Source organism: Sesamum indicum, linkage group LG1 (genome assembly GCF_026168435.1).
Source record: "Sesamum indicum cultivar Baizhima isolate 11 linkage group LG1, ASM2616843v1, whole genome shotgun sequence".
NCBI lineage: Eukaryota > Viridiplantae > Streptophyta > Magnoliopsida > Lamiales > Pedaliaceae > Sesamum > Sesamum indicum.
Genome location: NC_142657.1, coordinates 19,801,997 through 19,816,893, shown reverse-complemented (window position 1 = coordinate 19,816,893; position 14,897 = coordinate 19,801,997). Strand labels below are relative to the sequence as shown.

Genomic DNA, 14,897 nt, shown 5'->3' with positions numbered 1-14,897 from the left:
ATTTAGCTCATAGTTAAAAAGAACATTGCTAAAAAAATGACAAATGTATATTATATATATATATCATGAAATTTTATTAACAACACATATATTAATTAACTTAAATAAAAAAATCTTATAAATTATTTTATTAAATATTAAAGAACCAAATTGACTAATATTTAAAGTAGCAAATTAGTGTAATTAATTTTTTTTCAAATTAAGTCAATAAATATAAAACAAACCTGAGTCAGAATATATACAACTTGGTCCCGAAGAACACAACATTTTGTGGGCTTTAAGGATATTGCAATTCGGCTTCTTATGGAAATGGGCGTTATTTATTAAAGTAGCAACTCTTCGGTTGTAGCCCATTCTTTTCAGGAGAAAATAGCGATTTCTCTCTTCTTTAATATATATTCCTTTCAAAAAATTAAAAAACAATCTGCACAAATATATGTTGGATAAACAAATATTTATTGCACAAATTCCCTCCAAATATTGAAATATAATTATTCCATACGAACCTAATTGCTAAGATATTAGTATTAAACAGGATAAATTACAATCAGCTTTTCTAAAGATAATTATGAATATCTCTTGTTGTTTGAAAAATTATCGAAAACACCTCATGGTTGATAAAATTATGGAATTTTGGGATGAGGATTTGCAATTATCAACTTTACCCTAACTATAATTTTTTTAAAAAAAGAAACAGACGATGTGGAATTTTAAAATTTTTTAAAAGTATTTATTTATCGACTTAGTCCATAAAAAATAATTATTTTCTTAAAAAATTAATATTTAAATTTCATAATCTAAAAAAGTATTTTAGCCAACTCTCCATAAAAAAATGGCAAAACTTAATAGAAACTAACGAAATGGGCTAGTTATTTGACAATTGTTAAAATCAGAGTGGTATAATTTTTCAAAAAAAGAGAAAATTTTGAAATTGTAATTATATATGACAAGTCTAACTCGTTATAATTTATCCTATTAAATAATTCTCATATAAAACGACTTGATTTTTTATTTTCGGTCATATTTAATTATAATTAGTTACAAATTATAAGAAGGTAATATATTATTCTTTTTTATTCTTTTATTTCTTGATTTTTTTCACATAATATTGAATCAACAAAAAATAATTATCCATTTTCTTAAACTTTACAAAAATTAAGGTTTATATATGAAGACATAATTAAACAGAGAATAAGAAAGTTGTAACTTGGAAACTAGGTTTCCATTAAAGGAAAAAACACGAATATTCTTCGCAATTAATTAATCATTTAATTACACATCTCGTGGGCAAATGATTCTAGTTACTTTTAAGGGCATATTTAATTAGGCAATATTTGCAGCTTTACATTTAGAATAATTACATATTTTTATATAATATATATCCACCAAATAAAAGATAATAACACTTTCAATTTATTTAACTTGTCATGACTCATACGTACCCCATAGTCCCAGACAAGGATCTGCCTCTTTCTAAAAGTTATTACCATTTGTTTAAAATAAGAATTGTAATTATATATGGAGCAACAAGATTTCAATTAAACTATATAATCTTAACCCTTAAATCAATATATTTCGATGGGAGATCAGAACGATAATTTCTCCTCATCAATACGAAATTCAATGATGAAATGACCTGAAACATAAAAAAATTGTCGTTGAAACAATCAAGAGTTATTTCAACTGAAACTTTTCAACTATTAAAAATCACCATCGAACGTAAGAGAATATATATATATATATATATAGCCCTCGTAAATGTAAAATCATCTATTTTAAGTATTTGATCGCAATTAATTTTATAGTTAGGTACAAATGTAATCATTTTTTTTTACATATTTTTGTAGAAAAAAAAAAAGGGTTCCAATCATTTATAGATTAGAGAGATCTAGATTGAATGATTTGTTTGTTAATTAATTAATAATAATATTTAACTAGTATTATATTAATTAATTTTGGTTACGCACACAGTCTATGGATATCATATAAAAATTAATCGACAGTTTTGGGGATTATATATTTCACTAATCTATAGTTTTTGCTCTCTGCAACTATGATAAATTATAGGAAAAGAATTTAATTATTATTTTATTTGAGTATCTTCATATCTACCTAAGTAGAAAACATAATAATAATAATAAAATAAAATATAGACATTAATCCAAAGAAAAAGTAGGGTTAGTGCTCATCAATCAAATCATTGTTGGACTAAATCATCCTGAAATCTAGGCATTTTCAGTCACACAATCCCACCCTAACCAATTGATTGCAAATGATTCCAAAGATAGTTCAAATATTCTTTACTTTTTTTTTTCCTTAAAAAATTATAATTCTTACTTATAAGTATATTTTATGGCACGTAAATCATTCTGCACCTCTTATTTCATGTTTAATTAACCTGAAAACTTAGTACAAATTATAATTTATTATCACCTAGTAATACTAAAAAGTCATTTTTATAAAAAGAATTATTGAGTGGATGGGGTTTAATACCAAAGTCCAATGTTTAATAATGTCCAAAAAATGTCGAGGTCCACAGCCAGTTAGCTAGCTGTTTGATGTAATTATTGCCATCACATAGACATAACCTTGGACTTGCTCAAAATTAGAATATTATAAAGTTGGTGGAACAAATATCTATATAGTCCCAATCTTGCCCTTCCCATTGTAGTAGATAGTCTGATTGCCCTTCCCATGAGGAACAAAAGAGAACTTATGACATTCAAAAATCAAATATTCATACCTGATTTCTTTTCAAGAAATTTCTAAACCCCTTCAGTTTTATTCATATCATACAAAATTACTATTAATATTTTAGAAAAATTACAATTTTAGTCCTGCAAGTATATAGGCGGCAATTTTTGTCATGTTGAAAATATTAGCAATTTGGTCTTGAAAATTTCTTGAAAAAAAAATGGTAACGTGAGGATATTTATTTTGGCCGAAAATTTATAAATTAGCCTGTCACGTTCAGAGCACATGCACTTTTACGGTTAATTTATAAATTTTAGACCAGAATTATCCTCAAATTATTATTTTTTTAGGTGTAGGGCAGAATAGATTCAATAGGATTAAAATTGTCATCCCCCATAAAGGGGACTGAAATTACAAATTTTTAACATTTTTTTATAAGCTCAATATTTCTTTTTTTGTTTTTTCTTTTAACCAAAACACTTCAAAAATTTATTTTTAAAATAAGATTGAATATCTTATAAATTCTAGAAATATTTTACAATATGTTTTTGAGCTTCTAAATATTTTCAAACAAGTTTAAACAAACATCCTATAAATATCACCCAGTTAAAATTCTAACAAAATATATAGAACTCGGAACCAATTCCACTTTGTCGTGTATGTAGGATATCGATTTAATAATAATTGAAATTAATTTTTAATTAATCAATGGGGCTACGATGATCAAATCGGAGTGATTTAATTCTTATAATTGGAGTATCTATAACAAAATTAACTCAATTTGGTACAAGAAAAGAAATGCAAGAGTTGGTCAACCCTAACCCTAAAATCAAGATCATTCTTACAGTCTTTTTCTGAGCAGAAAGACAAATAATGTTTAGGTAAGAAAGAAACATGGTGGGGACCTCGGACTTTAAGTATGGGATTAGGACGAAGTTAATAGCTTTATTTGAGTCCGTAAACGCGTTCCTATTGGCGGATGGCGACTTAATGGGCATTGAGATTATCAAGAAAAGTTGTTAATTAATGGATTATTACGACACAAGACGACAAGTTTAGCACCACCCACTGGAGCACTTGTGATTAGGGGCGACAAAGATGGCATTTTTTTTTGCTTTGAAATCTTCTCATTAATCACTCCTCCAACTTGTGAGGTTGATAGGCATGTGTGAACTTTTGGCACTATAATGCTCAAATTCAAGAAAAATTCTTGTTCGGATCGAATCTGATCATAATATCATACTTGTTATATGATTAATGTCATTCAATTAATTTGATTCGATTAAATTTGATTTGAATAAAAAAAATATATAAGCAGTATTTTCTGTTGATTTATCAATCAAACTACATGAAATTACGTATAAACTAGAAAAATTAAGAAAATACATATATAGGGAGACCATTAATTATTTTTTAAATTATTTATGTTGGTTTCTTATGATTAAATTCCAAAAAGTCTAAAATGCAACCTCATCTTCCTATGAAAATAATCATTTATTTATTTTTATTGTATGTAATGTCCCCCTATTTATTTATTTATCTTCTTTGAAACAATTTAAAATTCCACGGAAGTCTCCTCTTCACATTAATAATGAATCAAGCTGGGGGGGGGGGGGGAGGGCTGTAGTTTAATTAATTACCTATGTACGTACTTTATCACAATTATTTTTATTTGACTTCAATTTTAGTATTGTAATAAAGAACTAATTAATTTGCAGTGATTCAAAATTAATTAGAATAATGAGAGTAAAGTTAACAAAATGGTTGTTACATATAATATATCAATCGGTCAACCATTAGGAAAAAGAAATAGTAGGATTTTCTTTCCATGAAGTTTGACGCTATAAACAAAGAAAATGCCCCAATTCACACACTTTTATCTCCTTATTAATCTTAATTTACAGTGCTACAATTACAATTTAATCGGGTCATGTGTAAGTCACATGTAATTTTTCGTCCAAATTGATCTCAAAAGACTAATTTGTGTAATATTAAAATACCATACACTAAGTTACAAGACTAAAATTATAATTTACTCTTAATTAACATTATTGATTTATAATTTCAAATGCTTTTTTACTTATGTGAACCAATTTTAGTAAGAAACTGATAATAATAGGGCTAAATAAGTGAAAGTTGGAAAAAAATAAATTGTTGTAAATAATTTGGTCTAAAGTATATATCAGCTGCAATTAAAATATAAATCTTGTAAGCCCCACTCATCAACTGCTACATATATTAATATAATAATAAGTGGACTATGATACGTTTCTTCCTGCTAGATTTATTGTTAGAAATATACCAAAATATATTTCTAATCTTTTAAAACAGACCATAAACATACTTTAAATAATAATAACAGTGTTAATATTAAAAAGCCTTTAAATAATAGTATGACATAATTAATTACTTTCCAATTACTATGTTCAAAATAAAGTGAAATCTGCATGCATACTGCTTCAGTTCCAAATTTATTATTATCATTCGAATTTTTGGAGATGTAATTCAGATTATTTTTATAATATACGATTTATTACATCATTTTGTATATTTAAATTTTAAATTTTAATCAACTCATTAATTCGTATATATACATTGAAACAGTATAAAAAACAAAAAAATTACTGTTGAAATAGACATATACCATAAAAAAAAACATCTCAGTTACATTTGTTGTCATAAAAAGGTTCATCCCAACACACACAGACACAAATAAAAAAAGGAATGATCTTTTAATTATTTTTATATTTTCTCAGAGAAATGATTTTCAAGAAGAACTGTGCATAAATACAATACGTAGAGGGAGGGGTAGAGTGATGATGGCGATGTATGATGTAGACAGGATGGGTATGATGGCATGAAGAGACACTGGTAGATCTTCTCTGGGATTTAGATATATACAACCCTAATTTTACATATATGCAGACACGGATTCAACTCTTTGAAGAGCAGTTTAGTTTTTGTCAGTCTGCTGACAAAACCCTAATCCCTTTTTTCATATTTTATTACAACCAATTTTTTGTTTGTGTGTGTGTGTGTGTATTAATGATGAGTGGGGGGTGGACTGGAGTTGTGGTGGTGTGGTGGGCTTATCAGTCGGTGTCTGGATTTTTATGACTTTGATACAAAAAGAAGCACTTGCATTGGGCAACCTTGGTTCTGCTGCCCGGAAATTGTGGGGGGTAAGGTGGGGTGTGTTTGGAGGACTCATTTTAAGGTTGCAGATATACAGCTTTATTTCCATGAAAAAGTACACCTACTACCACTGCTGGCAGATGCACTTGCGAGTTGCGACCTTGCCAATCACAACACTATCAGAGGTTTTATTTGTTTGGTTGTATTTTTTTATTATTATTATTTCTACAAAATAAAGGGAGTATTAATATCAACTAATGTACGTATTTAATTTTTAAAGCTTTCATTATGTTGGATTTTGTATTTTGTATTACTAAAAAGATAGAATATTTTACATTTTGTATTATACCAAAATTTAGACAAACATTCGTAATATTCAGCTCCCTGAAAAACAATTAAAAACAAAAAAAATGATTGGTATCAAGAAGTGAAAAATCAACCAAAAAAAAAAATCGCTCTTTTCTATAACGAGATTCGACTTTTAATATGATTTTTTGGTTAGAAAAAATATAAATTATTTGATAAAAATTGTCACTGGGACATGATAAATTCATGATTTTTTAAGTACTATAAGCTCTGAATTATTTGAAAATCAATTAATTATAAAATTAATATGTTTGAATTCATTAATTAGGAAGAAACTCAATAGTTCCCCATCATTAAATTTACCTATTTCAACTAAGATTAGACATTATTAATTAGTAAAGTAATTAAGTTAAAAAAGCAGAACATGTTGAGTCACTTTTGCAACATTGTACCTAATTAAGAATCAAAATGCGTTTTCCCAACAATAGAATCATAAAAAGATATAATGGAGACATTATAAATTATGTCCTACTTTTGTAAATCGAAGCTTTGGATTTCAATTATTACAACACTCATAAAGTTTGAATAGATAGAATTCAGATATTTATAATTAAAAATCAAGTTTACAAGTAAATATTTTTTTATTTAAAATATTATAAAGTCTCCATTGATCACCATATTCAAAATTGTAATTTTGCATGGTTCTCACTATATTATATTATATTGTGTATATAATTATTTATATATGGGAGAGAAAACAAATGTCATCGACGTATCTTAAGGATCGGGCAAAGTATTATACTTAAAATATAAGTTTTTAATAATTAAATTATACTTTTGACATACGGCTGTCATATACTTTTTGAAATATATATTTATTTAAAGGTGTCATGTATAATATATATAGTACATTTTGGCACATATATGTCATTAGTTACTTGTATGTTACAAACGATAACGACATTATTTAATTTTTATTTATATTTCCCACATTAATTTAAAAAGAAAAGAAGATTAGTTAATTATGAAAGAATTAAGTAATAATTATAAGAGATGAAAGATTTTTTTTGGACACATGATTTCATAGTTTTAATAGTGATATTATTTTGTAAAAAAATTAATTTATTAACAATATTAAGCATTAAAGAAATATGTATAAAATTAATCTTAACACAATAAATGGTATACGTGCGTATATTTATAAAGACGACACAATGGGAAAAAAAGATAAACTTCATCACTATATTTGTGTTGTTACAGAATTATTGTTGTAAATGTGTTATTAATCGTATGTGCACGAGGACAATTTATATGCATAAATCTTGTTACTAAAAATTATATTAGTTATTAATAAGATAAAAGTTATTACTAACTAATATATAATTTCAAATGACGATATTAAAATTATTAATTTTTTTTTTCTTGATTAATATTATCATTTTTGTAGTGATCTAAAGCACCCTCAATTATAGCTATATATACACCCAATTATTTATTAAAAAAAAAAGGATAAATATATATTAAGGGAGGGGGGTGTTCTTGTTCATCTTGTGAATTGTGAAGGGGGGGTTGGGGGCACGTGGCAGGGCCCACATTAGCCGGTCATTGCGGTCAAATTGTGGTTTGACTGATTCCAGATGAAAGGGACTGCTGCCTCGTGGCACACAGCTACATATGAAATGAAAGCCTTTCTTCCCTGTGTTTGACTTCTAACACCTCACGTGACTCGTACATCCACCTCCCCACCCCCCACCCTTGTGCGTGAAAGTGTGTGTTGGGGTGGGGTGGTGGGGGGTTGAGAGGGTAAGAATGGAAGATGTGACAGCATCAGTTGTTGAGGATGTTAACAGAGATGGTGAATGAATCCCATATTGCTTGTGGAAGTTGGCTATATATATGTCTGTCTGTCTGTCTGTCTCTGCCGTGTTTTTGTTCTTTGTTGCAGAGTGTTCGTAGGTTCGGATTGGACTGTGATGATGGAAATATAGCCTGCAACTTAGACAACTCTCTTCATTCATTTCCTTATGGCGCAATTGTTTTTGTTCTTCTATTTCAATTTTCATGCAACAAATATATTTTGTTTTGGAGTTTCTATATTTAATATATATAAACAAACATATATACAAAAATATAAAATATAAAAGAGATATAATTTGACAATAAACTGTCATTTTTTCTTCCAAAATACAATATCAAACATACAACACTTATTTTAAATTATTTTAAATCATTTCTAAAAACAAATCCAAACATATACAGTTTCATCTCTTATTTATCTTTATTTTTCTCTCTCTATCTGTATAAAATAAAAAAAATTCCAAATACTATGAATAGTTTTACGACATCGTACGAGTATTCTATCTAACACACTCTTGACAAGTGGTAGTGTCCAAAACCATATAAAAAAAGCCATTTTCCTTCAACTAATAGAACTCTCTCTTTGCACAGTGTGTAGGCTAATTGAATCTGAATATAAAATATGTAAATATTTTAACAAAACGAGTGATACCCTTTTATAATATAGGTATAGAATTATCCACTACTTCAATATGAATTAGTAGACAATTTATATATAATGATTTGAATAAATCGTGTTGTTAGTGCAAATGCGATTCTTTATATCATTTGGTCCCATTTATCTATTGAGATTAAATTATACCAAAATCAACTTTCTAAAGAAGCTACAATTTGTAGCTTTTAATTCCGTTGCATTTCTTATTATCTAATTACCTATTTTTCCCGTTAAATAAAAATTTATTTTCTTCAATTGAATTTAAATATAAATGCATTTATATTATAATCAATTATGAATCTAAAGTTCATATATAATTTTTTTTAACTTAATTATCTTAAAATTTATCATTTTATAATTAATTATACAATCGTCGAGTAAAATCAAATGTAAAGAACTTGAATCTTAAAATATTTGGTGATTTGATTAATCAGAATTTAGTAGCGATCGACAGAGGTTGAGTTATTAATAATTGATTCGAAATTAAATATATATAAAAACGAAGAATATAATAAGCCCCCATATATTTATGGTGGCTTCATAGCCTATATAATTATTTAGACCTTATAATAAGTTGTCCTTTCATTATCTCTTTGTGATGATATAATTAAAAACAACAAATTGATTGGTGAACATAACTTAAATATTGGCATATTTATATTATACATTTCCGTGGAGTCAAACATTATTTAAATTAAAGCTATACAAAACTATGTTATATATATTATTATTAAAATTCATATAATGATCAGATGAACCTATTCCCATTTCGGACACTAATGACAGAACAAAAAATATTTACAAATGTCAAAATAAATAATAAATATCTGTTTCAATTAGTTATAGATTAAAAAGCAAAAAGAAACAAAAAGTTAATATATTTATATGGTATAATTATAATTACTTTACTTTAACTCAATCATATCAACACCAGTTGTACGGAAACAACATTTCTCAAAATCAATGGCTATGGATAGGTCAGTTAATAAAATTAAATATTTCTACCTTTTTTATCAACTAATTTGATTAAAAATATATATCCAGATATAACTTTAAATAATTAAATATAATTTGCTTGCAGAGAGATGAACATTCCCATTATTAGTAATGATATTGGTTATAATTAATTTAATTAATTAACATTCATATTGATTTGTATGCTCGAAAATTAATTAACATTTAAATATGTAATGAATCGACATACTCCCATTACGTCGGAATTTATACCAACTTAAACTGGATATATAAATACACGAGTCCATAATTATATATATATATTTTTTCTATCGTAAAGGATAAGTTTATTAAATTCGAACCACGGAAAATATTGTATACATATGACTGCATTCTCAAGACATTATAGTATTTATCAATAAGATGTGTCCAGAGGGCAGATTGATGCAGTAATTAAAATACTAACTTTACATGCAAGAATTAGGCCAAAAAAAATTTTAACCCCAGAAAATAAGGGCATAATTTTTTTTTTTTTTGTATCATAATTTTGGCAGGTAACGATTTTAGTTTCATAAAACTCAAAAACACATCTTTTTTAGTCCTAAAAAATATGGTTTTGGGCCTTTTTAATTCCAAAATTACGCCTTTTTATTCCCAAAACCACGACTGCACGTGATTTTGAAATTAAAACTATGTGATTATGAATTTTATGAAATTAAAAGCAATACCTACTATAATTGTGGTATTCAAAAAACTAATTTACTAGAAAAAATATTATAAATTTTCGCTACGATCAATTACTATGGTCAGAAGACAAAATTTAATCATAAAAAATTCAAATTAATTATGTCTCCGCGAGGCTATATTAGCTATTGTTCAGCGAAAACCATGACAAGTATATAATCATACATCTTATTGGTTCTAAGAATGTTTTACTATAAATTAACATTACATTTCGTATTTCATATAATATTTATATCTAGAATGTATATATATTGCACAGACATGATTTGTGTAAATTAATTATAAATACCTATATAATATATGCAACATTAATTTGTATTTTATTTAGAATATCCCGTTAACTTCTATTTAATTTATAATTTAGCTTAAAAGATGAAAAAGATATTAATAAAATAACATAATGATTTGGTTGGAGGAGAAGGACAGAAATCCTAATTATATATATATATATTCAATGGGATGTACGCCGTATGCATCATTATGATCATTACATATATGTATATATATATATATATATATGAGGTAGCTAGGGTGAGGAGTTGCTTAACCTTTTTCCTTGATCAATGAAATAATCTGTTGTTATTACTGCTAACCACATTATTGTTGTGGTTTTTATTTTAATGAAAAGCAGAGATACATATATAGTTAATGTAAAATAATCCACACAGCTTCATATGCTCATATATTATATTCCTTTTACTTTAAACTTTCAGATATTGGCTGCTTCTCTCTCTCTCTCTCTAAACTGCTTCCTCAACATTTCCTTTCTCCGGGGGAGATCGATTCTCCTTGTTTTCTATTCGCTCTAGGGTTTGAATTCTTTGTGCTTTAATTTCTTTATTTTACTCTTACTCTATATAAAAAATATTAATCACTACTCCATTTTTATACTCTTTTTATTTCCAGATCAAAATTATATTTTTTTCCTGGTTTCCTGTTCTCGCCTTCCTTCTTCTACTTTGTATGTATGGCTGGTTTGGACTTAGGTTCTGCTTCCCACTTCGTTTCTCAGCTCCACCTTCAAAGACCCCTCGATTCCGATGATGATTCCAACCGCAACCACTTTTCCGCCGACAACAACGACCACTCTCATCCCGGTTTGGACCTCGTCACATCCAATACAGCTTCCGGAGATGTCGCGGGCCGTCGCCCCCGTGGCCGCCCTCCGGGCTCCAAGAACAAGCCTAAACCTCCGGTGATCATAACCCGTGAAAGCGCCAATACCCTTCGGGCCCACATACTCGAGGTCAGCAGCGGCTGCGACGTCTTCGAGGCGGTCGCCACCTATGCTAGGAAGCGGCAGCGAGGGATTTGCGTGCTCAGCGGAACCGGCACCGTCAACAACGTCAGCCTGCGGCAGCCAGCCGCGGCGGGCAGCGTGGTCACGCTTCACGGTCGGTTCGAGATTTTATCGTTGTCTGGGTCTTTCCTGCCTCCGCCGGCTCCGCCGGGTGCCACTAGCTTGACAATATACTTGGCCGGGGGGCAGGGGCAGGTGGTGGGAGGAAATGTTGTGGGAGCGTTGATTGCTTCCGGCCCTGTCATCATCATAGCGGCGTCGTTTACTAACGTGGCGTACGAGAGGCTGCCGCTGGATGAAGAGGAAGCGCTTCAGATGCAGCCCCCTGTGTCGCAGCCGCCGAGCGGCGGCGGAGGTGGTGGTGGAAGTGGAGGGGTGGGAGGGCACCAGTTTCCGGATCCATCGCTGGGACTTCCTTTCTTCAACTTGCCACTGAACATGCCAAATGGTCAGCTCCCGATGGACGGTGCATGGACCGGAAACTCCGGCGGACGGCCGCAGTACTAGGGCTAATAAGGTCAGAAAATTATCAACCGTAGATCATCATCATCATCATCAACATCAACATAAGCTTCCTCATCTTTGTATATTTAGGTTTTCATAATTTTCTTTTGTTTTTTTTTGGTCCTTAATTCCATTAGCTATTGGCTTCAATTCCGATCGATTGTGCTGAAAAAACCCTTCCCCCCCCCCCCAAAAAAAAAAGGATCTTCTTTGTTTTCTTGTTTCTCTTTGTGGAACTTCTAATGAGTTTTAATTAGAAATAATTTTGAGTTTAGAGTTTCAGACTTTTGTATGAACCTTTCTTTATTAATTATTGCAACTTCTTTATAAAAAATTGTGTCTTCCCAGAATCTTATGCTAAATTTGATCCAATTCTTGCAACTTAGGATAACATATAAGATCATTAATAATCTGGGAAACGAAGAAATTTTCTTAAAAAAAAAACGGAAAAATTCCTAGTTTGGTAGCTATATATAAATAAAAAAATAGTCGAGGCCAGCGGTAAGGACAAGTTGCTCGTCATAATAGGCTTTTTGGTATAACTTAAAATATATATTAGCACATAGATTCCTTTGGCTACATATCCAGCCTTGTTGTGTTGTGTTCATTACATATAAGTGCAGGTTTATCACTTATTAGCATGAGTTGTCCTAAGTATTACAACTATATATATTATTATTGAAGAAGAAGGAACCTTGTGGACTATTTTTTAATACCAGCTTTGAAAGATGAGCTTTATTCCCTCTCTCTCCCCTCTCTCTCTCATGAAAGATAGAATTTTATGGTTTTGAAATGGATCATGATAAGCTTCTTCTCAAATTAGATGAACATATATAAATACATTTACCTTAATTCTCAATTTGTTTGTCACATGAACATGCTGCTTTAATTTTGCTTTTTAATTTGGAGTAAAACAAATTAAATGTACTTACATTGATATACGACATGCATATATATTATGTAGAATGAGTTAGAACTAAAATTAAGAAAACCCTCTCATTCCATAAGCATGAAAATTAAGCTAGCTAGTAGTCAAGTTTTTCTTGGATTTTCCTAAGCTTTTAATTGTCTTCGTATCTCATGGAGACATGAGTACAAGGTAATATTATCGTGTTTGTAATAAAATGTTAAGTCCTGAGAATATTAATAATAACCGTTGCTTATGATCTGTGGAAAGTAAAACATATTTCTCTTGGTCGTATTAATTCTTTAAAGATGTAATAGTAAACAAAAATTATATTTAAGTTGTTACTTTGGATGTTTGTTATTTAAGTGTATCAATATAGTGAAAATTAAATTTATTATTATATATTGAGTTGTCTTTATATGTGTGCTATCAGCAACTCAATCGGGTACAATTTCATGTGTGACGTCCAACTATCATAGCTATAGTAAAAATATTTGCATAATTTTTAGGCACTAAATAAAAATTATTATTATGACAAAACCAAAATTCTTAATTAAAAGTTATCTAAAGAGACTTTTTACATTGCCATTTATTGTTTAAACGGCTATATTTTTTCTTTTCTCACCGTGAGAATCATAAAGGGATTGACAGAAATATGAAAATAAAATAAAATATATGTTGATTTATTCACTTTCCCTCCATAAATACATATATATGAGCGTGCATGTACGTGTGTAATTCTTTTGACATATATGTTTGTGCATGTAATAAACATAGGTGTGTTTGTGCGCGCGCCAGTGTGTGTTTCTTGTTCAATCAATTATTATTGACATGTCCCCTTTGAAAAATTTATGGCTGGATCGATATACAAAAGGCATTCGTGTTCACTCAAAATTCATTGCAAATAAACTGTTAGGGCTTTATCGGTAATGAATTTTGTAGACATAGTTTATGGAAATTAAAAGAGAAATCCATGAAAGCTATATATGGATTCTAATATATATATATATATATATATATACTTTGATGTGGCTTGCCATTTTTGCTAATCTAATAATATATTGCATATATTTATGTGCCAATGTATATATACATATACATATATATATGAACTTTTTGATGGAATCCATGAAATTGTTAGCTATTTATTGCAATTATCTAGACTGAGTTAGTACAAACCAACATATACATATATATATATATGTTCTGGCTAATACTGAAAAACATTATGATGTGTATAGATAGCTGTGTTTGGGATGAACCGCATACATCTTATAATATATTAGCTTCTTAAATGTTTACATCGATAGAATTTACCTGCAGCATGTCCAGAAAAATGGGAACATTTATTACAAGATAGACGAATGATCAATTTAGGTCTTCACATGAACAAGTTTAGTGTTAATTTTCATCGATAAATTATTGATTTTGAATGTGTGTGTGTGTGCGTGTGCGCCCTAATAAGGGAATTTATTTCCTAAGAACTGGCTTATAAGTACTGTTTTCCTATGTTTTCGATGTTGATAATGGAACAAATTCAAATTTGAGAAGCATAGTCAATAGCAGAGAAAATTGTAATTTACATCTCACAACTTATACCGTTTGAGATTTTGGTCCTATTATTTCACCCTTTACCACATTTGGTTCCACAAGTGTAAAAACCAATTGCAATTTACGTCCCACTCGCATTTTCCATTAAATTCTTGAAGGAAGGAGCACGTGTTCGTTAATTTAACCAACGGTTTGACTGCAATAGTGTGGAAAATTACAATTTACATCCCACAACTAATACCATTTGCAATTTGGTTTATATATAAGTGATTATAATTAAGTATCTATCA

General features: G+C 29.2%; 1 protein-coding gene across 1 annotated transcript; it reads left to right on the top strand.

Moving 5' to 3' along the window:
• Window positions 1–11,025: 11,025 nt before the first annotated feature.
• Window positions 11,026–12,431, top strand: LOC105168093 (AT-hook motif nuclear-localized protein 23-like). Its single transcript, XM_011088031.3, has one exon. It carries the CDS (start codon window positions 11,313–11,315, stop codon window positions 12,150–12,152), a length of 840 nt encoding a protein of 279 aa, XP_011086333.2. The 5' UTR covers window positions 11,026–11,312; the 3' UTR covers window positions 12,153–12,431.
• Window positions 12,432–14,897: the final 2,466 nt, after the last annotated feature.

Coding starts and splice junctions, on each gene's coding strand:
- LOC105168093 (XM_011088031.3), top strand. CDS start 11,313: ATGGCTGGTTTGGACTTAGGTTCTGCTTCCCACTTCGTTTCTCAGCTC.